This window comes from Neomonachus schauinslandi, chromosome 1 (genome assembly GCF_002201575.2).
Source record: "Neomonachus schauinslandi chromosome 1, ASM220157v2, whole genome shotgun sequence".
Taxonomy (NCBI): domain Eukaryota; kingdom Metazoa; phylum Chordata; class Mammalia; order Carnivora; family Phocidae; genus Neomonachus; species Neomonachus schauinslandi.
In genome coordinates this window covers 211,361,425-211,385,316 of record NC_058403.1, presented here as the reverse complement: position 1 = coordinate 211,385,316, position 23,892 = coordinate 211,361,425, and the positions used below count along the sequence as shown (strand labels likewise).

Genomic DNA, 23,892 nt, shown 5'->3' with positions numbered 1-23,892 from the left:
TCTGGGGGTCCCGGGGCCTGAGGGAGCCCGCGCCGGGTGCCTGGGGGTCCCGGCGGCCTGAGGGACCCCGCACCGGGTCTGAGGGCCCCCGGGCCTAAGGGAGCCCGCGCGGGGTTCTGGGGGTCCCGGCGCCTGAGGGACGCTGCACCGGAGTCTGCGTGTCCCGGGGCCTGAGGGAGCCCGCGCGGGGTTCTGGGGGTCCCGTGGTTTGAGGGACCCCGCCCCGGGGGCCTGGGGGTCTCGGTGCCTGAGGGAGCCCGCGCCGTGGGTCTGGGGGTCCCCCGGCCTGAGGGAGCCCGTGCCGGGCGTCTGGGGGTCCCGGGGCCTGAGGGAGGCCGCGCCGGGGGTGTGGGGGCCGCCGGGAGGCTCAGAGCCAAGGGAGGTGGGGTTTCGGGGACCTGGGGCCTGAGGGGGCAGGGTTCAAGTTTGAAGGAATTGGTGGTGTGAGGAGAGCTGAGGAACACGGGGTTTAAGGAGAGGAATCCCAGTGACGTGAAGGGGGTGCCGGGACTGAAGATCTGAAGATCTCATTGTGCGGCCCCAGGCCATGTGTGAGGGGGGGCTAGAGATGAGGGATGCAGTAAGGAAGAAGGGTTGAGGGTTAAGGCTGAGGGGGGCTGAGGGAGGCTAGGGCTGGAAATGGGGCCGGGGGCTGTGTTCACAGGGTCACGAGCTGGGAGGACTCATCTGATAATGTGGGGTGTCAGGGACCAGAGCTTGGAATGAGACTTGTTTAAGGGATCCTGGGGGCTGGTGCCCTGTGAGGAGCCCCTCCACACTCCTCTGGCAGAGGAGGCTGGCTGGGGTGTGAGGTTGAGGGGGATCTTGGGGTGGTCCTCCCTGGTACTTGAATCAGATGCCTTTTCAGGCTCAAGCCCAAGAGAGAGAGCATCTGAGGGGAGGGGTTGAGCCAAGGGGACTTTGGGGATCCCGTGTAGAAGTGGAGATCCAGGGGACCCAGAGGGTCCGACGGGTGCAGGGCGTCCTGAGTCTGGAAGTCTCAGAGTGCCGTTCCAGGCACTATCCAGGGCAGGCCAAGTGTGGAGGAGGGACCTGGATGTTGTCATCCCCAGGTCTTAGGGATAAAGTTGCCCCAGAACCTAGGCTGGTGGAATATGCATGACAGGATTGAAGGAATTTGGGGGGTGGGGGGTGAGAGGCCCAGGCAGCAGCAGGGGGCATGGGAAGGATGAGGCTGGAACTGAAGCAGCACAGGAGTTGCCCAGGCAGTATTGTGAGATGGCTGGAGATTTCAGCCTTGCTCCCTGCTTTGGACTCCCTCAGGGTGGGAGTACGTAGAAGGGCATCACGCAGAGCTGGGGGTCTGGGTGCGGAGAGGCTGCCACCGGAGGCCAGGAAGGGACACTGGCTAGGCTGTCCTGGGAACAGTTGGAGCTGGTGCTGCCGCTAGGATATCTGAGCCTCAGGCTCAGAGGCGGGTCCTCAGTGCGGCCAGAGCAGAAGCCAGGCCTGGAGGCGTGGCAGGCTAGTTCTCAGGGAGATGAAGTTTGGTGAAGCTTCTGTGCAGGAGTGGGATGCTTGGGATGGATGCCAGATGCCCAGGGACCAAGGACTTTGAAAAGTAGCCCAGAGAACTGGGGAAGGTAGCTGGGTGAGGGGTGGCAGGGAAGGTTCCAGTAACCCCCAGGCATAGTAGAGGATGGGAAGGGATTAATGGGGACCAGAAAACTCACTTTAACCTGATGTGCTCGGGCTTATTTTCTTGGAGGGACTCTAGAGCCATGAAACTTTACAGGCACTTCCCTACTTTCCAGAGTACCAGCTTCTCTCTCTCCTCTGTCCCCCCTCCTGCCAGCTCTGTAAGCCCGGAACATTTCCAAGCACCTGATTGGAAGTGAAGGGGCTGCTAGCCTCCTGTGGGGAGGTGACTGACAGCTGCTGGGGCCCATGGGCCTGTAGGGAGAGGGTGGGACTTCCTGGATGCTCAGGGCCTGTCTCCTGCAGCCCACCCCCCACCCTCTGCATCCTTGGAGCTGCCAGCTGCAGCCTCTGGGAGACCCACCACCGACCACCACCGATCACCTCTTTGCGGGAGGGGTCCCGTGGGAGGGTCCTGGGAATGTAGAGAAACTGAGCTTGGCCCCATCTCCTGGAGCTTTGCTCAGGTGAAGCACCTACCCTGGAGGCAGAGAGAACACTCTGGGGGGAGGGGACAGGTATGCACAGAGGGGGGTTTCCTAGAAGAATGCAGATGCCAAACTGGAAGGTGATGTGTCTCCCTCAGTCGAAGGCTCCTTTCCTCCCAGCATGCTTACCTCAAGTAACTTAGCTGGTTTCTTGGTGATTTCCTGGGTCAGTGGGTGAAAGTGTCCCCCAGCCACCCCCTGACCTGCCTCTCACTGCAGATTGATGACATCGCTGACGGTGCTGTGAAGCCCCCGCCCAACAAGTACCCCATTTTCTTCTTTGGTACACACGAAACGTAAGTGTCTGCAGGTGGGGCTTGATTTTCCCACCTGGTGCCTCCTGGGGCCTCCTGGGTGGCCTGACTCACCTGGGACTGGCCCCATGGTTCCTTTCTCCAGAGCCTTCCTGGGACCCAAGGACCTGTTTCCTTACGACAAATGTAAAGATAAGTACGGGAAACCCAACAAGAGGAAAGGCTTCAATGAGGGATTGTGGGAGATCCAGAACAATCCCCACGCCAGCTACAGTGCTCCTCTGGTGAGTACCTGGGGATGGAGAATGACTGGTGTGGTGTCTGTGGAGCCCAAGTCATGCCTGGTGCATGCACGAATTGGGCGCCACAGGTGGTCTTAGCTTATCTCATAGGAAAGGAGCAAGGGCTCATCCCCCCTTGGCACTGCTGAGTGTTCTCTGTCGGGGTGTCCTGGGGCGTCCTGGGCACGGTGGGGTGAGTAGCATCCCTAGCCTCACCCGCTCCATGCCTGCAGCGCCCCACCCCCCCGTCCCCGAAGTCATGACAACCATACACGTCTGCAGACATTGACGAGTACCCCTGGGGTCGTGGAGGGCTAGAGGACCACCCCTGGTGAAACCCAGTGCTCTGCAGTTAGCTTGGATTTATAATAGCGTTATTACAGCTCTTAAAAAGTCTTTTGTGTTCTCAGAAAAAAAACTTCGTTCTGTCAGTAACACACCTCCCTTCCCCTGTTATTGCCAGATTTTAGGCTTGAGAAAAGGCTGCGGTTAATCGATGTGAGAGTTCTTGCTTAGATGGGAAAAAGTGCCAAGAACCACAGAGATGACATCTCAGTGGCAAATCAGTGTCAGGAAATGTTCAGGGAAAGAAGGAATTCAGAAGAGTCGAAATGAAATTCATGGAAAGCCTTGGAAGGCTGCAGAAAGGTGGCAGAGAGCTACCTTGCTCTGGGCATTTTGGGAAGAGATGCAGATGAGGGGAGGCTGGGCTGGGGTTCTCTGCTCTGCTTTCAGCCACCATTTTTTGGATTTCTGCAGGAGGCACAGGGGCGCAGAGTAGTCTGGCTTCAGGAGGGGTGGGCGTGAGGTTGGCTGGGAGGCCAAGCAAACTACAGGGGGCAGAGCGTCCTTGCTGGAGAAGAGGGCCTGCGGCCTGGTCTGTGGGGAGGGACGCAGGAGGCGGAGAGGGTCTGGTGTGTGTGAGCTCAGCCACCACTGATCCGGTAGGCACTGCATATTGAGGGACCAGTAGTCCAAGATGGAGCAGACCCACTTCTGGCGTCCTGGGAGCTCACAGTCCAGAATTCAAAGTTTGCTCACCAGATGTCTCTTGAGCACTGAGGGTTTGGCACCCCCTTCTCAGGGGGCCAGGCTCACATTTAGTGGATGTTGGTGGTGGTCTGCTTTTACCTCCTCAGGTGGGTCTAGGAGAAGGAGGTTCCCCCTCTGCTGCCCACCGTGTCTCCCGGCTTCATGGCTGAATGGGTCGGAAGGTCTTCAAGACAGTTGGGTTCTGTGTGATCCTTTTCTGGTCCCAGCTCAAGTGCTGTTGGTTACGTCCTAAGCTTATTACTGCTGGTGAATCATCATTTAAAATTTATTGCACACCCACGGTTTGCTAAGTGCTGTGTAGATGCCTGCCCTCGAGGAAATAAACTCAAAAATGGTACAACCTTGACATTAAACTGGCCCTACACAGACTCCCCAGGTTGAGAAGTAGCTGTTAAGTCTGAGAGCTTGTCTTGCTCTTTGGTTCTCTAACAAGCCTATGGCTCCACACTGAAGGTCTGTTTAAGATGCAGATTCATGGGCCCAACGCATGGAAGTTTGGGTTTCAGGAGCTCAGGCCGGGGACCCCTGAGGTGTTCCTTACCACACGTCAGCCTAGATGTTTCTGATGGAGCCAGGCCACAGGCACGCTTTTAGAAGCAGCTCTGTGGGTACCGGAGCGGTCTCTTTGTTCAGCCTTCAGGTTTTTTGTTTCTCTTTCCATCTTGAATGGGAATGCAGATTCGCGGTACAAAATTGAAAAGATACGAAGGCGCGTAGGGAGAGTGGGCAGTCGGCCCTGCCTCCCAGTCACTCTGCTGCAATGTCCTGTCAAGATAGCCATAGCTGCTCATTTCTTGTACATTCTCTGAGGTTCTGTATTCCTATGAAATCCTACACAGCTTTCCCTTCTAAAGCATAGAATTCTTAATTTTGCTTATTGTTCTCCAAAATATATATATATTTTTAGATTTACTTACTTTTATTTATTATTAGCTTTTAAAGATTTTATTTACTTATTTGACAGAGAGAGACACAGCAAGAGAGGGAACGCAAGCAGGGGGAGTGCGAGAGGGAGAAGCAGGCTTCCCGCAGAGCAGGGATCCTAATGTGGGGCTCGATCCCAGGACCCTGGGATCATGACCTGAGCCGAAGGCAGACGCTTAACAACTGAGCCACCCAGGCGCCCCGTACTTATTTATTTTTAATAATCTCTACATCCATCATGGATCTCAGGATCCTGAGATCAGGAGTCGCATGCTCCACTGACCGAGCCAGCCAGGTGCCCCAAAATATATTTTGACTGTTGGTTTGCATGCAGAGAACAGACTCATTCTTTCCGACAGCCTTAACTCAGCTGGTTCTTCCACTAAGAGGGGACAGCAAGCCCTGTTCCTGCATCTCCTTGCCAAGGCGGGAGGTGGAAAGTGATATCTGATTGTGGTTCCAACTTCATTGTCCTCTGGTCCACACAGTAATTCTGAGAGTAGCCTGGGCAGGTAGTATCTTTTTCATTTTTCAGATAAGCAAACTGAGGCCCAGAGGGACCCAGCTAGAATCTGAGACCTCTTAGACCTAGACCAGGGTTTTTCAGCAATTGTGGCTGGATCGTTCTAGGCCGGGGTGGGGAGGGGTGCTCCTGGGCACTGTGGGGTGTTTAACAGCATCCCTGGCCCCCACCTACTAGATGCCAGGAGCGCCCCAGTTTCAGCAGCCTCAGGTGTCCCCCGAAATTGCCAAATGCTGCCAAGAGAACAAAAGTCATTTCTGGTTGAGAACCATTGACTTAGAAGGATCCTAGAAATACATGCTTATCTCTCGATAGAAGAAAAGGGACAGGGACCTCTCCACGGTTCTCAAGCTGGTGAGCATGAGCTAGGGCTAAAGCCTGGGCCTCCCATGTCCCAGGCTGGAGGAGGGCCCCGAGAATAATCTCTGCACCTTGGGCTGGGGTTAAGAGCCTTGTGGTGTGAGCACAGGGACCTGGGCTCGAGTCCCGGCTCTAGCACTTGCTTACCATGAGCCTTGGGGCTCCACATCGCCTCTCTGAGCCTCAGACTTCTCATTTAAGACAGAGGGTCATGGTAGTGTCTGCGTCTCCCAGGGTTGCTGGGGGGAGCCCCATGAGCAAGCGCACATCAGGCACCTACCACAGGCAAAGTGCTGAGCAGGTGACGAGGTACTAGTTTCAAATGAGGCCAGGCTGGACGTGACCTTCCCACTCCACCTCCGTCACCCCCCTGATCCATTAAGGCACTGAGAGACATGAATGCTCACCTCCCTCACCAGACCATCGGGCTCGGGATGGTTGGAGGTCGGCTGGCTCTTAGCCTGTGTCTCCTGGTTCCTCTCTGTGCCCCATGCTTCTCTGTGTGGACCGGATTTCCCCAAACCTTTGCCGGCAGGCAGTTAGATCCCATGGGCTGACCCCAGGAGATGCAGAGTTCCCGGCTTTACCTACAGGCACAAGGTAGGGCCAGTCACTTACCTTCCCAGAGAGTCCGTTTTCCCAATTGTGGGACAGGCCCGTTTGCCCCAGCCACCTGGCCGCACGTGAGAGTCGCGAGTTGGGCCCCAGTTAGTTGGGAGCTTGGCAGAAGCAAGGAGGGGTTTTAATCAGCAGTAGCTGTGTCCAGTGGCCCGGGCCTAGAGGCCAGGGCAGACCTGGCTGGTATCCCGCCTCTGTCGCATAGTCGCTGTGATCCTGAGCTGTCACGCCACCTTTTCCTCAGCTGCAAAATGAGGGTGACAATTCATACCCAGTACACCCAGAGAGAGATGGTGAGCTTGGGGCAGGGGCTCGCTCTGAACCAGTGCCAGCCCTTACTGCAGCTGACCCTTGTGCGGGAGAGCCGTGGGCCTGGTCACTCAGCCTCCAAGCTGCTGTGCCTCCCTGCCATGGGGAACAGGACTCATGTCTCCCTGCTCCCCACCAGGGCTACCATGAAGAGAACCCGCGCCCTGGTGCAAGGTGTGACGACATCCATCGAGAAAGCAACATTATTCTCTCCTAGTGTTTGAGGTTCGGGGCCTGACCTACTCTTTTTTTTTATAATTTTTTTTTTTTTTTAAAGATTTTATTTATTTATTTGACAGAGAGAGACACAGCGAGAGAGGGAACACAGCACGGGGGGGTGGGAGAGGGAGAAGCAGGCTTCCCGCTGAGCAGGGAGCCCGATGTGGGGCTCGATCCCAGGACCCTGGGATCATGACCTGAGCCGAAGGCAGATGCTTAACGACTGAGCCACCCAGGCACCCCAAACTCTTTTTTTTTTTTTTTTTTTTTTAAGTAGGCTCCACACCCAACGTGGGACTTGAATTCACAACCCTGAGATCAAGAATGGGGCGTTCCACCGACTGAGCCGGCCAGGTGCCCCACCCCTGAGAACTGATGAACTTTCTATTTCTATGAATTTGCACATTCCAGATATTTCACATAAATGGAGTCCTTATTTGGCCCTTTACCCCTGGCTTCTTTCACTGAGCGTGTTTTGGGGGTTCATCCACACTGTAACCTGTCAGAGCCTCGTTCCTTTTTATGGCAGAGTAGTGTTCCATTCTGTAGCCGGGCCGTGTTGTGTTCATCAGGAGGTGGCCGTTCGCCTTGTTTGCAGAGAATGTAGCTTTAAAAAGTCTCAATCTCTCTCATAAAAAAAAAAAAGAGAAATCAGTTATTCAGTATAGAAGTATCACGAAATAACACGATCAGGTTTTACGCTCAGGCTCGGCTGTGCTGGGTACCCCAGGACTGTCGTGGGCGCCCCATCTTGTGGTGCATTGTAGCTGTGCATTTCCTTGTCCCCCGTTAGCATGTGGGCTCCCCGAGGGCAGGGATGCCGTCTGGCTCACGTCTAGCCCCTGCCCCTTTGCATGCTTGGGACAATTTCTCAACTAAAATGTCACACCCTCCAAGGTCCCCCCCAAAATGCACTTCAGAATACTCCTGCCACTCCCCGATCCCTTGGCACCCACATACCAGTGCTGTCCTGTCTCCCCGTCCCCACAGTGTGACGTTATTCTGCCGCAGAGTCTCCTGTCTGCCTCTCCCACCAGACCGTAAACCCCCTGGGGGCAGGCACCATGCTGTGCTCGCGTGTGTGGGCTCACTGCCTGCCCCGCACGGCGCCCGGCACAGGGCGAGCTGGGAATGGGTGCTGTATAAGCATCTGCTGCTTCTGTGGCTCTTGTTGCCTGAGCGGGCACGCTGGGTGAAACAGAAATCACAGTGCCTAGCAGGTCAAGCCTGGAGGGCCTGTGTTCATAATGATGAGAGTATTAATAATAGAAAAGTCAACTCTGGTGGACCTCTGGCCGGTCTGGGCACTGTCCTCAGTGTGTCACATCCTACTTCTGCCTCATCCTGGCCACAGCCCTGTGAGGCCAAAATGGTTCCATCCCCATTGCTCGGTTTGGGAAACTGAGGCACTGAGTGGCTAAATAACTGGCCCAGGGTTTGATCTGTAATCCTAGCACCCCCTGCATGTGTCATCTCGCCCTCCAGCCTCCATTCTCGGGGGCTTTCTGGGCCGCAGGTCCCCAGTTTGGAAAGTGAGGAGGCCGGACCCTGACATTTGAGACCCCGCCATGGGTTCTGTCCTCTGGGTCACCATCCTGATTTGGAAATCCACCCCAGCCTGATGGTGACTCATGGTCTGTGCCCCCCCCCTTCCTGCCCCCCAGCCGGTGAGCTCCTCTGACAGCGAGGCCCCTGAAGCCGACCCGGCAGGCGAGAGCGAGGACGACGAGGTCCGGGGGGTCATGGCCGTCACAGCCGTGACCGCCACAGCGGCCAGCGATAGGATGGAGAGTGACTCAGACTCAGACAAAAGCAGTGACAACAGTGGCCTGAAGCGGAAGGCGGCAGCCCTGAAGGTAGGGGCGGAGCGGGAGCTCCTGGCCTGGGGCTCGGCAGGCAGCCCCCCCACCCCAGCCACGCCCTGGGCCTTCCTCCTCCCTCAGGAGGCCTCTGCCTCCGGCTGCCTCTGCCCCCTGCCCTGCCTTTCTTGTTTTTAATACGTGGTTTCATTCTGATGTATTTTATTATTTTTATTTGTTATTCTTTTATATGCATCATCTCATTAACCTTTATAATATTGCTCAGTAGATATTACCATTTCCACTGTGTAGATTATCACTTCGGGGAAGGCTGTGTGTTTAGCGCGGCTCTCTAGTGTGAAGGTGAAATGCTTTCCTGTATTAACCCGACCTTTTACTCAGCACCAGCCAGACTGAACAGATACTGGCAGAACTAGAATGCATGTGCTTGCTCTTGGCTTTTCCCTCCCAGGAGCCTCCTAGCTGAAATTATGCCCTTAGCCTGAATATGCAGATAATTTTTCTGCACGATTAACATGGTTTTTTTTAACACACTTTTTAAAAATCGAGATACCATTCACATACCACAAAACTCACCCTTCCAAAATACACAATTCACTGGTTGTTAGTACATTCATGGAGCTGTGCAATCACCACCACTGGCTAGTTCCAGAACATTCCATGACTCCAGAAGAAACCCTGTCCCCGTCAGCAGTCATCCCCCATCCCTCCCCAGTCCCCAGCTCCCAGCCCCCACGTGCCCCCTTCCCATTCGTGGATGAGCCTGTTCTAGACGCGTCACCCACGTGGACTCACACCCCGTGTGGCCTTCTGTGTCTGGTTCCCTCCCTGAGCGTCGTGGGCCCAGGGTCCATCCCCGGGGCAGCGTGTGTGGGCGCCTGGCTCCTGCTGGTGGCCATTTTCACGTGTTTGTCCATTTACCGCCTGATGGCTGAGTGACGTTCCCGTGTGTGGTGGGCGCATTGTGTGTATCCGTTTATCAGTTGATGGACATCTGGGTTGTGTCCACTTTGGCTGCTGGGAACATACTGCTGAGCCCGGGTGTGTGCGGATTTCTGTGGGGACGAGAGTGTTCGGTTCTCCTGGAGATAGTCTCTTTCGTGCCTTGTCTGCCTTTTGACTGCTTTTAAACATTCGGGTGCAAAATGAAAGGACTAGGATTCATCATCAACTTCTTCAACAGAGTAAGGCTTTCCTTTTATTATTTATAAAAATAACATTTGCTTTCGGTTCCATTCATAAGGGTCAGCCACGCTCGTTGTAAGTTGAAAGGTGTAAAAAGTGTGGAGCGGCTGTAGTACAAAAGACCCACATCCCGTGGGAGGGCCTCCGTGCCGAGGACTGGACGCAACCTGACGTGTTTCTCCGCGATCCCGCCTGTGCCTCACACACAGGGCGGCTGCGTGAAGCCCAGAATTCCGGAATTGGTGATCATGTGTGTGAAATGCTGAGCATTTCTTTGTCCTTACGTCCGATATTAAGTAGTAGTCTTCAGCGGTTGAGAAGTAGTCGATAACATGGATGATTTCTAACCAATATATTATTAAGACTGTTGGGCATTTAGGTTTTTCTCCAGTTTTTATAATGTAGTGGCATCATTTTCTAAAGTTCCCCACTATTTCTGTTTACAGTTGCCGGGGAGGTTAAACAGAAATGTGTAGAAAATAGCCCCCCCACCATGCCATCCCTTAGAGGTAAACCCCTATTTTTAAGTCAGTACTTAGATTTTTTTTTTTTTTTTTTTTTTTTTTTGCCAGCTTTGCATTAAACAGATCTAAGTTCTTTTTACAACACCTTTTAACCACGCGGGGGGAATTTAAGAGACCCTTTCCCTGGTAGCCCCTTGGCACATTGCAGCTCTCCTTTCCCTGATCCGTGAGGAGCTGTGGTTTTCCGGTCGGGCCGGCTTTCTATGTTCTCTCTTCAGTTGACATTAACTTGTTGGTGTGTTTCTGTGGATCCATGTTCTGCTCTTCTCATCTATCCTCTGAATGGCTCCGTGGCAGACTTCCTTCATGAGGACGACACAACAGACCCTGACCCCAGCCCTGAGCCCTAGTAGCTCAGCACTGCCCGCCCCCCGGGGTCTGTTCTCTCTGGGGTTCCACGATCTCACTGCTCGGGGCCCCTCCCCACCACCTTCCCTTGCACCCTGGCGTGTAGACATTGGGAGGGTAGGTCCTAGGTCATCTTAGTCCCCGTGATTCCTGCCTTTTTGTCTGGGGAATCCGGCCACGTCCCAGCTCTAAACGCTTACCCTGGATCTGCCTCGAGAGTTACTATCGTAACTCTAGATTCCCTGAGTACCCCGGGTGAGAGTCCTGTGCTGGAGGGCTGAGAAGGGAGAGCATACGGCGCCCCTAGACCACAGACCGCCTGTGATTCGAGATCATTCCTGGAGGCTGGAAGTCTGAGATCAAGGTGTCGGCAGGGCTGGTTCCTTCTGAGGCCTCTCCTCGGTGTGCAGACACCCCCTCCCATCCTCACATGGTGGTTACTCCGTGTGTGTCTGTGTCCTGAGCTCCTCTTCTTAGGAGGACACAGGTCATACTGGATTAGGGTCCCTTCAGTGACATAATTTTAACTTAATTACATCCTTAAAGATCCCTGTCTGCAAACCCTGTTCCCTTCTGAGGTCCTGAGGGTCAGGGCTTCACCATAGGAATTTTAGGGGGACAGGGCCTGGAGCAGGGGAGATGCTCAGGTGACTGTTATTATGAGAACTGACACATTTCTCAGGTGTGACAAAACAGAGGGAAAATGTGGTGTACCTCAACAGTTGCCGGCTAGGAAGACCCAGGTCGTCCCTGGTTGAGATCTGTTTCTAAAGCTTGGTTCTTCATAAAAAATTTTTTTTTAATTTTTTTTAAAAAATAATGTATTTATTTGAGAGAGAGTGAGAGAGAGAGCATGAGAGGACAGAGGGTCAGAGGGAGAAGCAGACTCCCCGCTGAGCAGGGAACCCGATGCGGGACTCGATCCTGGGACACCAGGATCATGACCTGAGCTGAAGGCAGTCGCTTAACCAACTGAGCCACCCAGGCGCCCTTCATAAAAATTCTTCTGTTGGCCTCTTTGGGTGGACGTCAGGGAACGCATGAACCCCTGAAACTGAATTCAGTTTCAGGCTGTATGCGTGCATGTGTGTATATGTATATTTTTGGTTTTTTATTGAGGTGAAATTTACATTAAAAAGTAGCCATTCCAGGGGCGCCTGGGTGGCTCAGTCGTTGAGCGTCTGCCTTCAGCTCAGGTCATGATGGGGTCGTGGGATCGAGCCCCACGTCGGGCTCCCTGCTTGGCGGGAAGCCTGCTTCTTCCTCTCCCACTCCCCCTGCTTGTGTTCCCTCTTTCGCTGTCAAATAAATAAAATCTTAAAAAAAAAAAAAAAAAAAAAGGTAGTCATTCCAGAACGCGCTGCTCAGTGGCGTGTGATCCGTTCCCACTGTTTGTGCAGCCCCCACCTCTGTCTAGTTTCAGAGTGCATGCATATGTCTTTTTCTGGGGAAAGGATGCTTGGTTTGGTTTTTTTCCTTCATTTTCTTTTTATTGTGCTAAAGTACACATAATATAAAATTTGCCGTTTTAACTGCACAGCTCCGTGGCATGAAGCACACTCACACCATCCTGTAGCCACCCCCACCCTCCGTCTCCAGAACTTTCCATCTCCCCACACGGAGACTGTCCCCATGAAGCGCAGACTCCCCACCCCCTGCCCCAGCCCCCACCCTCTCCTCTCTGTCTCTGTGGACGGGACTCCTCTGGGGACCTCCTGGGAGTGGGGTCCTGCAGCATGTGTCCTTCTGGGTCTGGCTCCTCTCACTGAGCACAGTGTCCTCAAAGTTCAAGATCCGTGGTTTTTAATCAGATCCTCAAAAGGGTCCCTGCTGCCTCCCAAATGTTCCAGAACCTCAGCTCTTCTCCAGAGTGTGAGCGGCCAGGCGGGAGACAGCTCTGCTCCCACACAGGCTTTCCGATTGTTGATCTGTTTGGGCTGCTCCCCTACTAGATGTCGGTCTCAAAACGAACTCGAAAGGCCTCCAGTGACCTGGATCAAGCCAGTGTGTCTCCATCAGAGGACGAGAATTCAGAAAGCTCATCTGAGTCAGAGAAGACCAGTGACCAGGTGAGCAGGTGGCTGGCTCCGTGGGTGGGTGGGCGGGCAGGTGGATGCACGCTTGGGAGCCGAACAGTAGCCAGCCGGGGGGCCCGTGCTCAGCCCCCTTCTCCCTGCCCAGGACTTCACCCCTGAGAAGAAAGCTGTGGTCCGGGCGCCTCGGCGGGGCCCCCTTGCGGGACGGAAGAAAAAGGTAGAGGTGTTTTGTTGTTGTTTTGTTCCTACCTGCCTGTCTGTGGGAAACCCCAAGAGATCCTCTCCGTGGTCACTGGGCACCGTCCATGGTTCGAGTCGGTCCTTTTTGGAGGAGGGTAGGTCACAGGCCACAGGGAGCCCTTGGGACCGCCACCTTCCACTTTCTACCTCTGCCTCCACTGATGGCTTCAGCCCCTGGTTCCTGAGCTCAGTGTGTGCAGAGCACTTCCCTGGGGCCGGACCCGCCACGCCCCCACCGCTCCTGAGAGAAGCGCAGAGGCCAGTTTGGGCGATGGGGTGCTAGAGCGCTGGCCTTGGAAGGGAGTGAGGTGCCCCAGGCCATAGTGTGTATTAGAAAGAGCTCTAACCGCTGGAGAAAACAGTGGCCCTCCTTGCCCCCCCCCACTGTGCCAAGGAGGAGATGAGGCCTGGGGGCGTTACACGCCACGACTGAGCCAACGATCGGGGTGCTGCAGGCACCTCGGGGGCTGCCTGTGATTCCTGGCCAATGTGAGCGGTTTCTGGTTGGAGGGAGGCAGCTGTCTGTGTCGGGGGCTGCAAGGGGCACTGAGGCCTGTTCTTGGCCTGTGTTCCTCTCACCTCCATGCCCTGGCCTCTCCCAGAAGGCGCCCTCAGCCTCCGACTCCGACTCCAAAGCAGAATCCGATGGGGCCAAGGGTGAGCCAGTGGCTGTGACCCCGTCAGCGCCGTCCTCCTCCTCCTCCTCCTCCTCTTCCTCTTCCGACTCGGATGTGTCTGTAAAGAAACCTCCTCGGGGCAGGAAGCCAGGTAGGGTCCCGGCGGTGTGCCCCCTCACCTCCGGCTGCCGGGGGGGGGGGGATGCCCACATAGACCAGGCCACCCCCTCCTTTCCTGCAGCGGAGAAGCTGCCGCCAAAGCCCCGCGGGCGGAAGCCGAAGCCCGAGCGGCCCCCGACCAGCTCGAGCAGTGACAGGTGGGTGCGCGGCAACAGGCCAGTGACGGGCCAGGGTGGTGTGGGTTGGGCCCGGCCCTGCAGCCCTCTGACCGGCCCGCACCCCCAGCGACAGCGACGAGGTGGACCGCATCAGCGAGTGGAAGCGCCGGGACGAGGAGCGGCGGCGCGAGCTGGAGGCCAGGCGGCGCCGGGAGCAGGAGGACGAGCTGCGGCGGCTCCGCGAGCAGGAGAAGGAGGAGAAGGAGCGGAGGCGCGAGCGCGAGCGTGGGGAGGCCCCGGCCGGGGGCAGTGGGGGCAGCAGCGGGGATGAGCTCGGCGATGAGGATGAGCCCGTCAGGAAGCGAGGCCGCAAGGGCCGGGGGCGGGGACCACAGTCCTCCTCTGACTCGGGGCCCGAGGCTGAGCTGCAGAGAGAGGTACGTCCCACTGGGGTGCGTCCCGGGCTCCTGGGGAGGATGGTGACCGAGGGGCTTCTCCCTGGCGCCCACCCCGCCCACCCCTTCCAGCAAGTTGGTTCCTGACTTCCACCACCTGCGTGCCAGGTGCTATGCTGGGGCTCGAGGGCTGGGGTGTTGTGGTAAAGCCGTGAATGTGAAACGGAGACCCTACCGTGAAGGAGCTGACATTCAAATGAGGGAGACGGGACAACATGAGATACGTTCCAGAGTGTTTATTGCTAAGAACAAGAAAGGGTCGGGGGACAGCAGCTGTTGGGTGAGGTTTTCTGTTTTAGGTAGGGTGAACCCTAAAGGCTTTAGTTGAGAAGGTGCCATTGAGTAAGGATTGGAATGAAGTGAGAGGTGATCTGGGAAGATACCGCGGGGGGGAGTAGCACTCTAGGCAGAAGGCACAGTCCATGCAAAGGTCCTGGGGCAGCACTGGGTCTGGCGTGTTGGAGGAATAGCCAGGAGGCCCATGTGGCTGGAACAGAGTGGGTGAGGAGGAGAGAGGGAGGAGGTGAGGGTAAGGAGGGGATGGGGCAGATTGTGCAGGGCCTTGGGAATCAAGGGGAGGACTTGGGTTTTTACCACAGTGAGTGGGAGCCCTAGAGGGCTATGAGCAGAGGAGTAGGACCTGACTCGGGTGCTCACAGGTGCCCTGTGGCTGCTGCGGGAGGGACAGAGGGAGGGAGGGAGTCTGGGTGAGCGGCGAGCAGTTAGGAGGTCTCTGATGACTGGCAGTGACCATCAGGTGCCGTGCCGTCCCGCAGGCTTGTCCGCTCCCCGCTCTCCTGGCACTCACAGCCCGCCTGAATCTGAGCCTGACTTTCCAGGCCTGTCACCTTCTGGATGGGGTCTATGTGACGGGAGGATGGGGGAAGCAGGACGACACTGTTCTCGCCCTGTCTCTCTTCCTTTGAACACAAAACGGGGACCAAGACCCCTGCCGCAGGAGAAATGTGTGCGGTGGGGCTGCCCCACCCATCGAGGGAGTGGTCCTTTGGGGCCTGAGAGGCTGCTGCCTGGGGACGGGCTGGACACAGGAGTCCTCCTTCCCTCGCATCCTGCCCGTTGCACCAGGTCCCGACGGTGCAGAGGTGGTGGCGGGAAGTGTCAGGGCGTATCTCCGAGGAGGAGAGCCCCCACTGCCCCCACTGCCCGCCATTCCAGCGCTTCCTCTCTCTGGCCGCCATAGGCAAAGAAGGCAGCGAGACAGTCACAAGGCACAGAGCCCGCGAGGAGAGCCAGCCAGAAGGAGAAGAGAGGGCGCCCCGAGGAGAGGCCCCGAGCCAGGTCAGCACCCGTCCTGCCTCTGCTCCCACACCTGCCTGGGGGCCCACCCGCCCCGTGCTGGTCCCTGCGGTTCTCAGCCTCCTGGGGACCCATCAGCCCTCACCCCTTACGGGAGTGACCCGATGTCCGAGTTCAGTCTTGGAGATAGAGCCAATCCAAGAGTCCCGTTCTTGGGGCCCCATCAGCTTACATGGGAACCAGTGCTCCGGGACTGCAATTCTGCCCCCAGGGGCACCACGCTGTGTCTGTGGTCCTCAAGCTGGGGGTGCTCCTGGCATCGAGGGGGGCCAGGGTGCCCCCCAGAGAGTGACCTGCCCGATGTCAACAGTGCCGAGGGGAGGGACCGTCCCCCACACCAGTGGTTCTGAGACTCTGAGTCCGAGGCCCCCCAAGGCGGGGGACACAGCCCCTCTCCCTGCCCACTGGCCACGTGAGATTCCATCAGTGAGGGAACCTGCCCGTGGAACTTCGGCAGCTTCTGCCAAGTAGAATGTCGAGTCCGAGCTGTGGAAACAGGCCGGTCATTGACAGGCGTCACATCGGGGCACCTTTCCATAATTCGTTTACTCGGGTTTCCGTTAAGTCACCACCAACCCTCAGTCGTGTGTTTGTAATGATGCTAATTCTGAGACTTGATGTCGTTTACCAGCAAGAACCAGAGGGAGGGCTGCCATCCCTGGTCACTTCAGGTGACTGCCTAGACCAGGTCACGACGGGCCTGACCCCCCACCCCTCCCGCTTCCAGGGCCCCCTGAGGCTCTCCCTCCCAGTGGCTGCGGGTCCCCCACCACACACTCAGAGGGCGGCAGTGGCCGGGTCGGGGCTGCTGGACGGGAGTCCAGGGCGGGACTAAGGGGCGTGACTCCACAGGCCTACGAAGGTGGAGCGAACCCGGAAGCGGTCAGAAGGCTTCCCGCCCGACCGGAAGGTGGAGAAGAAGAAAGGTGAGGGGCCAGGTCGCTGACAGGGAGGAGGCTGAGCCAACAAGGAGCTCGCTCCTGTCACAACAGCGGTGCTAGGGCAGATCCCCGACCCTCTCTGACGAAGGGTCATGGGAGTCAGTCGGCGTGGGGGGCCAGGCCCGGCAGCCCCTGCAGCCCCGCTCAGGCCCAGGTGTTGCATTCTCTCCTGGCCCCAGAACCTTCCGTGGAGGAGAAGCTGCAGAAGCTGCACAGCGAGATCAAGTTCGCCCTGAAAGTTGACAATCCGGTGAGGCCCTCGCAGGGCACCGAGGCCACGTTGCAGCCACTTCCTCTGAGCCAAGCGGTCCCCCTGTCCCTCGTGTCTGGAGCTCCCTTAGAAGCCTCAGGAAACTGAGGCGAATCCAGGGTCTTTGTTCTCCTGGGTGTCCTCCCCGGAGGCCCAGGTTGACCTCCTCAGGTACATTGCTTGGGGTCCCCAGCAGGTGGTGCCAAGCAGCCCTCCGAGTGCTGCGTCCCGCCCACTGTTCCTGGGCTTCCCTGGCACTCCGCCTGCCACCCAGGGAGTCCCGCGGGGCCCCAAGGGCTCCCTCAGCTAGGTGCTGCCCCTCCTCACCCCCTCCCCACCCCGCAGGACGTGAAGCGGTGTCTGAACGCGCTAGAGGAGCTAGGGACCCTACAGGTGACCTCACAGATCCTCCAGAAGAACACAGATGTGGTGGCCACGTTGAAGAAGGTACGGTGGGAACCCTGCAGTGGAGGGGCTGGTGGCAGGCGAGGCAGGAGTCTTCCCAGGGAGCCTGGGTTCCCGGCCGCAGCAGCCCTCGGTCCGGGAGGACATGGGCGCACTGGCAGGCCGGAGTGCCGGGGTCCACTGTGCTGTGCTCGTGGGAAGGTGCTGCCGGGGGCGGTGGTGCAGGGGGCGGGCGTGGGGCGGGGGGTGAGACCAGCTGCATCTCCTGAGCCAGGCCTCTTGCGGGCCAGATCCGCCGTTACAAGGCCAACAAGGAGGTGATGGAGAAGGCCGCGGAGGTCTATACCCGGCTCAAGTCTCGGGTCCTGGGACCAAAGATGGAGGCCATCCAGAAGGCGACCAGAGCTGGGGTGGAGAAGGAGAGGGCCGAGCTGGAGAAGGCCGCGGAGGCGCTGGCCGGAGAAGAGGCTGCCACGGAGAGGGCGGAGGTCGAGGCGAGCGCTGGTGAGCAGGCACCGCTCGGCTCTCCACTCCCCCCACCCCCCACCCCCCACGGCTAGAGTGGCATGTTCTTGCTGGCACTCTGCATGCCTGGCTGTGTCCCCAAGGTCGCCGGGGCCTGGTGCATGCACGTACCTGAGCTGCTCATAGAGCCTTGGAGGCAGACAGCGTGGGAGGCCGTGCGTTTGTGCACGCGGGCCATGTGTGGGAGCATTGCTGGGACAGGCCTCGGGTTGGCAAAGAGGGTGTCTCCCCCAGGGACAGTGGCACTGGTCCCTGCCTAAAGGGAGGGCGGTCCTTCCTGCTGGGGTCACGTGGTGCCCACGGAGCTGCTGAGAAGTGTTCCTTCGGACTGGGGCAGGATGGCTCAGCTGAAGCCTCAGCAGCCCCAGGGACAGCCTGCAGGGGGCGTCGCCTTATTTCTGTGCCCAGCAGGCTTTTCCCCCATTGCCCATGGCTGCTCATTTACTGGCTCCTCCCTCTTTAGGCTTTTGTGTGCCTAGCCGTCTAGGAGATGTAGGGGTGGGGGGATGTGGGCGCACCGGATCAGGGCCCGCGAGGGAGGTGGTGCTTCCTTTAGGGCCCCTGGCCCCAAACCAGTGGGCAGGGTTACGGGATCCCATGAGCCTCTCTCCCACCAGATCTCTCAGCCCCAGTGAATGGCGAGGCCACGTCCCAGAAGGGGGAGAGCATGGAAGACAAGGAGCAGGAGGAAGGACCGAATTCCGAGGAGGGGCTGGGGTGTGGCTCCTCCGAAGAGCTGTTACACAACGAGTGAGTATTGCCGCGGGCGGCAGCCCTGGGGTGTCACCTCCTGATAAGGCCTCCACTGTGTGCGCTGCTCATTCTGCTGATGGCCGCAGGGACTTGTCCTACACGCCGGCCTCCCACCCCCACCTTTGCCGCTGACCCCCCAGGTGCCCCATGGAGGGAACTCCACGGCTCTGGGCTGCTCTGGGAGGATGGCTTCCTCCTGGCGCTCCGGGAGTGGGCGCAGTGGGCTGCTTGATGCTGACGCCGTGCTGAGGATCCCGGGCCTGCCCGCACCTGGCGGGGGTCTGGCTGGGGCAGCGTAGGGGGCTCCGGACGTGGGCTGCACTCCCAGGGCGCTGGGTCTCTGTCGGCGGTGGGAAGCCGAGTGCTCACCCCCGGCCGCCTGTGCTCCCACCAGCAGCGCGCGGGAGGGCCCCGAGCTGGATGTGTCCGGGCAGGAGCGGCAGGAGCATGCAAGGGTGCGGATGGACTCGGAGTCCCTGGACGAGGAGGACAGCTGAGCCCCGGCGGCCAGGCCCACTCGGCACGCGTAGACGCCCCAGGCCTGCCCCGGCCCCCACCCGCCACCCGCCGAGCAGAGACCTGTTGGGGAAGCGCTGTGCTGTCCCTTTGTATCTGTCCCCTGGGTTGTTTTTCTGCCTAACTTCTGTGATTTCCAACCGACATGAAATGACTATAAAGGGTTTTTTTAATGAAAGTCATTTTTATTGGCTTGGTTTTCTAGGATTGCTGGTGTAGCTGTCTGGGGCCCCTCCAGGGACAGAGGGTTTAAGCCACAAGGTCACCGTTCACAGTGAATGTGAACTCGGTTCTGACACCCCCTGCCCGGCCTGGGCCTGCAGAGCTGACGGTGAGGGAGAGGGGAGGTGGGAGGCCATTTTAGAAGTAACGCAGGCTCGAGCAGAGGCTGCGGTCTGATCCTCTCGCATGCAGCATCCTAGAGCCCAGACGTTCTTGCAGGGCCTTGCTCCCATTCCTGCTCTTGGCCGGGCTGCAGGGAAGACCCAGGGTCCCCAGAAGCAGCAGCTTAGGGCATTCAAGCCATTCAGGCTTTGGGGGGTGCTGTGGGCTGGCCGTTGTCCTTGATGTTCAGAGGATGTGAGTGTTGGGGGCAGGCCTTGCTCTGTGACCTTGGACAAGTGGCACTCCCATTCTGGGCTTCTCGTTCCTCACCTGTAAAGTGGCTCCAGGCTCCCAGGGCCAGCACATGGATTTGGACAGACGTGTATGTGGTTCCCAGCCAGGCACCTGCATCAACAGTGGGGTCCACCGTGTGTCCTCCGCCCTGCCCCTCGTCAAGTGCCTCCATCCTAGCTGGGGCCATGGTGCGGTGTGGGACTTCTGAGCCTGGCGCCCCCCCATTTGGTCTGGCTGGACTGAAGCTCCAGTGACTGCTCAGTTGGCGTGAATGGCCGTGTGCCCAGCGCCTCCACCTGTGGTGGAGACTGAGGAGGAAGGGGCCCCAGAGGCTTCTGGACCTGTCCCCGCGTCTCACCATGGCCGGCTCCTGGGAACTAATGACGACCCTTTGGGGAAGGCTGGCCTCGTGTCCTGAGCTTGGAGCGCTCCATCGTTTCTGAGAGGGGGCTGGTATGAGGGCACCTCAAGCCCTCCTTAAGGGAGGGAGGTAGCCTGATTGGGGGGATTGTGGGTGGGATACGGGGGCTTCCTTGGCAGGGCGTCCCCCAGCTGGAGGACAGGTGAGGTCCAGTGAGGGGGAGCCTCAGCTTCCTCACGGTGCCACCCATCTCGCGTGGCTGCCCTGGGCATTTAGGGACAGTGTGGCTGGGAAAGAGGGAACGCTGCGTGTGTCCCAGCCCGTGTTCTCCAGCCTGGGGTGAGTGTGGGACCGTGTTGAGCACATTTTGTCATATACCCCCTAGGGCCCCATCCCCCACGGGAAACACCTCTCGTTCCTTCCTCAGCCCAGGGGCCTTGGGGACCACAAATCATCAGCTCTGGGGGTGGGCCGAGGCCACACTGGGTGTCAGCAGAGGCGGCGGGAGCCCGCGCGGGTGGCAGTGGCATTCTGGTACCTTCCGGTACAATGGAACACGGTTTGCTGAGGGCTGGGGTGTATGCTTCTGGAGTGAGGACAGTGCTCCAGGAGCCCAGGATGGAGGAGCACCTGCTGTGCCCGTAGCTAAAGGACCTGGACTGGGCTGCCCCAAAGATGAAAGGGTGCCTCGTGGAGGCTGCTGACTGGAGAACCTTCTAGACCTAGGCATGTTTCCACTTCTCTTTTCTAATTGGAGTGCTTGCTTGAGACCTTCAGGGGAAGGCCCTCTGTCAGCGGTCTTAGCAGCCCTGGGCCCCTGGGGCAGGAGAAGGCCCAGCGGTGCTTGGGAAGAAAGGGTGGACGGCGTAGGCAGGGCCAGAGCCGGGTGTGCGGTGCGGCTGAACTCGAAGTCCTGGGTGCCCCCCACGGGTGCTAGGCAGCGCCAGCGTGCGGGGTCCAGACCTTCGGGGATTTGGAACTGGTTTGGGCTAGGGAGAAGGCTCCGCGGAGGGCTCCGTGGGCAGGAGGGACCTACAGCTGCTGCCCAGCGGGGTGCAGGGCAAAGGGCCCCACCAGCCAGCTGGGCGGCGGGCCGTGCTGCACACTCTCCAGCATCTGCTCCAGCTTCTGCCATGCCTGGCCCACGGCCCCGCGGCTCTGGGCCAGGCGCTGTGCCGGCAGCTCTTCCACGGAGCTGGCTGAGGAGACGAGGCCGTAGAGCTCACAGAGGCTGTGGCGCGCCTGCCCGACATGCTGCTGGAGCTCAGAGGGGAGGCCCTGGAGGCCGGAGGCCAGGGTGCTGTAGGCCACGTGGAGCTGCTGGATGAGGCCGCAGGCCCTGGACAGAGCCCCGGAGCCTGGCACCTGCGGGGGAGGGAAGGGGTGAGGTAAGCAGGAGTTGGGGTAGACGAGCAGGAGCCATGGCCCTTTGTTACATACCTCTTGGGGAGCGGCTCCCTCCACTCTGCTGCTCGGACCCTGGTCCAGCCATGGCTGGCTTTCTGGAGCCTGCTTGGCCCTTTCAATCTAGAAAGAGAGCCCAGCAGAGAAATTACGGCTTCTCAGCAGGGTCCTTTCACACTCTCCTCTGGGGACATTCCTGGGCCTGGCCCTAGAGCCTCGTGTCTAGACCTCTCCGTGGCGTGGTGGAAGAGCCAGCTGTGTCAGGATGGGCAATAATCCATATTCTTGGGCTTGTCAGAGACCAAATAACAAACACTTCCCAGCTCAAAACCCTCCCATAGCTCCCCAGTGCCTTTTGGATAAGATCCAGCTCTTGACCATGGCCTACACTGTCTGCTCCCTGCGACTGCCCAGACCTCATCTCCTGCTGACACTGTCACACTCTGCTCTGGACACGCTAGCCTCATTTTGTCCTCTGACCACTTCCAGCATGCTGCTGCCTCAGGGCCTTTGCACATGCTGCCTGCTCAGCCTGGAGCATGCTTCCTCTGGCCTTACACGTGGTGCCCATCTGATCTCAGCTCGAGGTTGTCCTCCAGGTGAGGCCTTCCTCGGCCACCCAGTGCAGTGGCCTCTAGTCCTCCCTGTCAGATTTCATTATTCTCAGAGGCACATCACTGTCAAGTTATTGCGGATGTTTGTTTGGCTGTTTATCTCCCCCTTGGGGTGGAGATAAAGGCTCTTTTGGCAGTTTTCCTTCCTTGATTGTTGGGTCCCCGGCACATAGGAGCCTCCCTAGCCCCACCACCAATCTTCGTTGTCCCAGCAATTGGGGGGTGGGGGGGGCAGCACGTGGGCCAGGTGTGGACTCCCAACTTGCAGTCACCCTCCCAGCGCACCCCACGGCAACTCCCATCTGGGGCCCGCTAGTCAGCTCTGTTTCCCCCATCCAAAACCAAGCTCTCACTGTTCACCCTCAGCCCACTCGGCACCTCCCTTGGGGTCCCCTGCTAAAAATCTCCCAGGCAGAGTGCCTGGCTGGTTCAGTCGGGGGAGCTTGCGGCTCTCAATCTCAGGGTTGTAAGTTCAAGCCCCATGTTGGGTATAGAAGTTACTTAAATAAGATACTTCAAAAAAATTTTAAGTCTCCGAGGTTCCTTAGGGTCCCTCTCTCCCATGCCCCACATCTAGCCCGCCCACAGACCCAGCAGCCCTGCTCTGGAGGCACATCCTGAACACAGGTGTCTCTCGCTGCCGCTGATACTAGCCCTGAGGCCCCATTGTCCTTCACTTGCCAGGATTTTTGTGGAAACCTCACTGATCTCCCAGGTCCGGCCTGTTCTCCCTTCAGCAGCCAGAGTGACCCCCTAGCAAAACCTCTGTTGGGTCAGGCCAGCGCCCCGTCCCGGGCGCGGGGGGGGGGGGGCGGGGGGAGGGCTGAGCACCAGCCCTGGCCCCACCCCCCTCGATGCCAGGTGCACCTTTTCCCACAGTCGTGACAGCTACAGATGCCCCCAGGCAGGGCCCAGCGTCCCAGAGGCCTGATCATCCCCATCGAGACCCCACGGGATTGGACCAGTGCTCTTCAAACTGGGGCTCACCAGAGAGCGCGGGGCACTGATTGAAAAGTTGAGTGGGCACCCCCCCGGGGATCCCGACTCAGGCCGCGCCACCGGGCTCCTCCCTGCGTGTGTAAGTGAGGCTGATGTATCTCAACATCTAAAACTCAGCTTGGGAACCAGGAGGTCCTCAGAGCTGGGGGTCCCTCCGTGGGCTGCTGCTGGACTGTGTGCAGCCCGCCCCCCAGCGTGAGTGGCAGCTCTCAGTGGTGCCGAAGGCCTGGGGGAGCCTGGGGAGCTATTCTGAGGAAGGTGCCGTGGGGAGGGCAAGGCTCTTACCAGCTCGAAGGAGTCCTCCAGCTGGGCCAGCGCAGCCCTGGCCTGGAACTGGCTGTGCTGCAGGTGGCTCAGGGCATGCTCAAAAGCCCGCTGGCGGAAGCCGGGGGCCAGGTCACCCAGACGCACGAAATAGCTGCCGCGGTCGGCCGTGAGCACCTTTGGCTCAGGTTCGGACGCAGCAAGCCGAGCTGGAAAGGAAGACGGGATTCCTCAATCTGAGAGGCCCCTGGAAAATCCAGGGCTTGGGTTTTACAGAAGCCAAGTCCTCCCAGGGGGGTGGGCCCAGCTATGCTGTTCTCACCTTGCTCCCCGGCATCCATGGGGTGGAAGATATCCCCCAGCTCCCCCAGCTCGTCCTGGAGCGTTGCAAAGCTCACGGCTCCTTCGTGTCCTGCATCCTCCCTGCCCAGGGTGGCCCCATGGGTGCCCGTGGCCACGGCAGTGGCTTCCCTGGCAAGGTCCAGGCCGGTACAGAGAGTGTCCGGGGCGCTGGATACCCCAGAGGACAGAGCCTCCTGGGGTCTCAGGATAGTTTGCTCCCCTCCTTTGTCTGGGGCACTGTAACTGGGGAGTCCACTGTCCTGGGTACCAGGTAACCAATTCTGAACGGTCTGCACTGTCCCTGTGGCCACACTCCCTGCCCTGGTGAGCCCAGTGGACACTGCATCTTTGGTGCCAGTCAGGATGGCCTTTGATGTGTCCATGCCAGTCTG

At 58.6% G+C, this 23,892-nt stretch overlaps 2 protein-coding genes across 8 annotated transcripts in view; one reads left to right on the top strand and one right to left on the bottom strand.

The window, feature by feature from the left end:
• The window catches only part of HDGFL2 (HDGF like 2), a 19,452-nt gene extending 378 nt beyond the window's left edge, over window positions 1–19,074 (top strand). The window contains exons 2-16 of one of the 4 annotated variants that reach the window (XM_044916891.1): window positions 2,367–2,443; window positions 2,547–2,685; window positions 8,353–8,544; window positions 12,518–12,634; window positions 12,747–12,818; window positions 13,444–13,609; window positions 13,700–13,775; window positions 13,864–14,173; window positions 15,393–15,490; window positions 16,361–16,434; window positions 16,629–16,699; window positions 17,045–17,146; window positions 17,395–17,608; window positions 18,247–18,379; window positions 18,777–19,074. In XM_044916891.1, the coding sequence (XP_044772826.1) occupies window positions 2,367–2,443; window positions 2,547–2,685; window positions 8,353–8,544; window positions 12,518–12,634; window positions 12,747–12,818; window positions 13,444–13,609; window positions 13,700–13,775; window positions 13,864–14,173; window positions 15,393–15,490; window positions 16,361–16,434; window positions 16,629–16,699; window positions 17,045–17,146; window positions 17,395–17,608; window positions 18,247–18,379; window positions 18,777–18,879 (1,944 nt within the window). In that variant the 3' untranslated portion in view covers window positions 18,880–19,074. Of the gene's footprint in view, window positions 1–2,366; window positions 2,444–2,546; window positions 2,686–8,352; window positions 8,545–12,517; window positions 12,635–12,746; window positions 12,819–13,443; window positions 13,610–13,699; window positions 13,776–13,863; window positions 14,174–15,392; window positions 15,491–16,360; window positions 16,435–16,628; window positions 16,700–17,044; window positions 17,147–17,378; window positions 17,609–18,246; window positions 18,380–18,776 lie in introns of those variants that run through there. The other 3 variants (XM_044916929.1, XM_044916908.1, XM_044916964.1) reach the window with 3 other exon arrangements.
• A 2-nt stretch (window positions 19,075–19,076) lies between these two features.
• Window positions 19,077–23,892, bottom strand: part of PLIN4 (perilipin 4) — an 8,913-nt gene continuing 4,097 nt past the window's right edge. The window contains exons 6-9 of one of the 4 annotated variants that reach the window (XM_044917060.1): window positions 23,481–23,889; window positions 23,180–23,367; window positions 21,318–21,404; window positions 19,077–21,242 (exon numbers count right to left, since the gene is read on the bottom strand). In XM_044917060.1, coding sequence (XP_044772995.1) covers window positions 20,910–21,242; window positions 21,318–21,404; window positions 23,180–23,367; window positions 23,481–23,889 — 1,017 coding nt within the window. In that variant the 3' untranslated portion in view covers window positions 19,077–20,909. Of the gene's footprint in view, window positions 21,405–23,179; window positions 23,368–23,480; window positions 23,890–23,892 lie in introns of all 4 variants that reach the window. The other 3 variants (XR_006540351.1, XM_044917041.1, XM_044917087.1) reach the window with 3 other exon arrangements.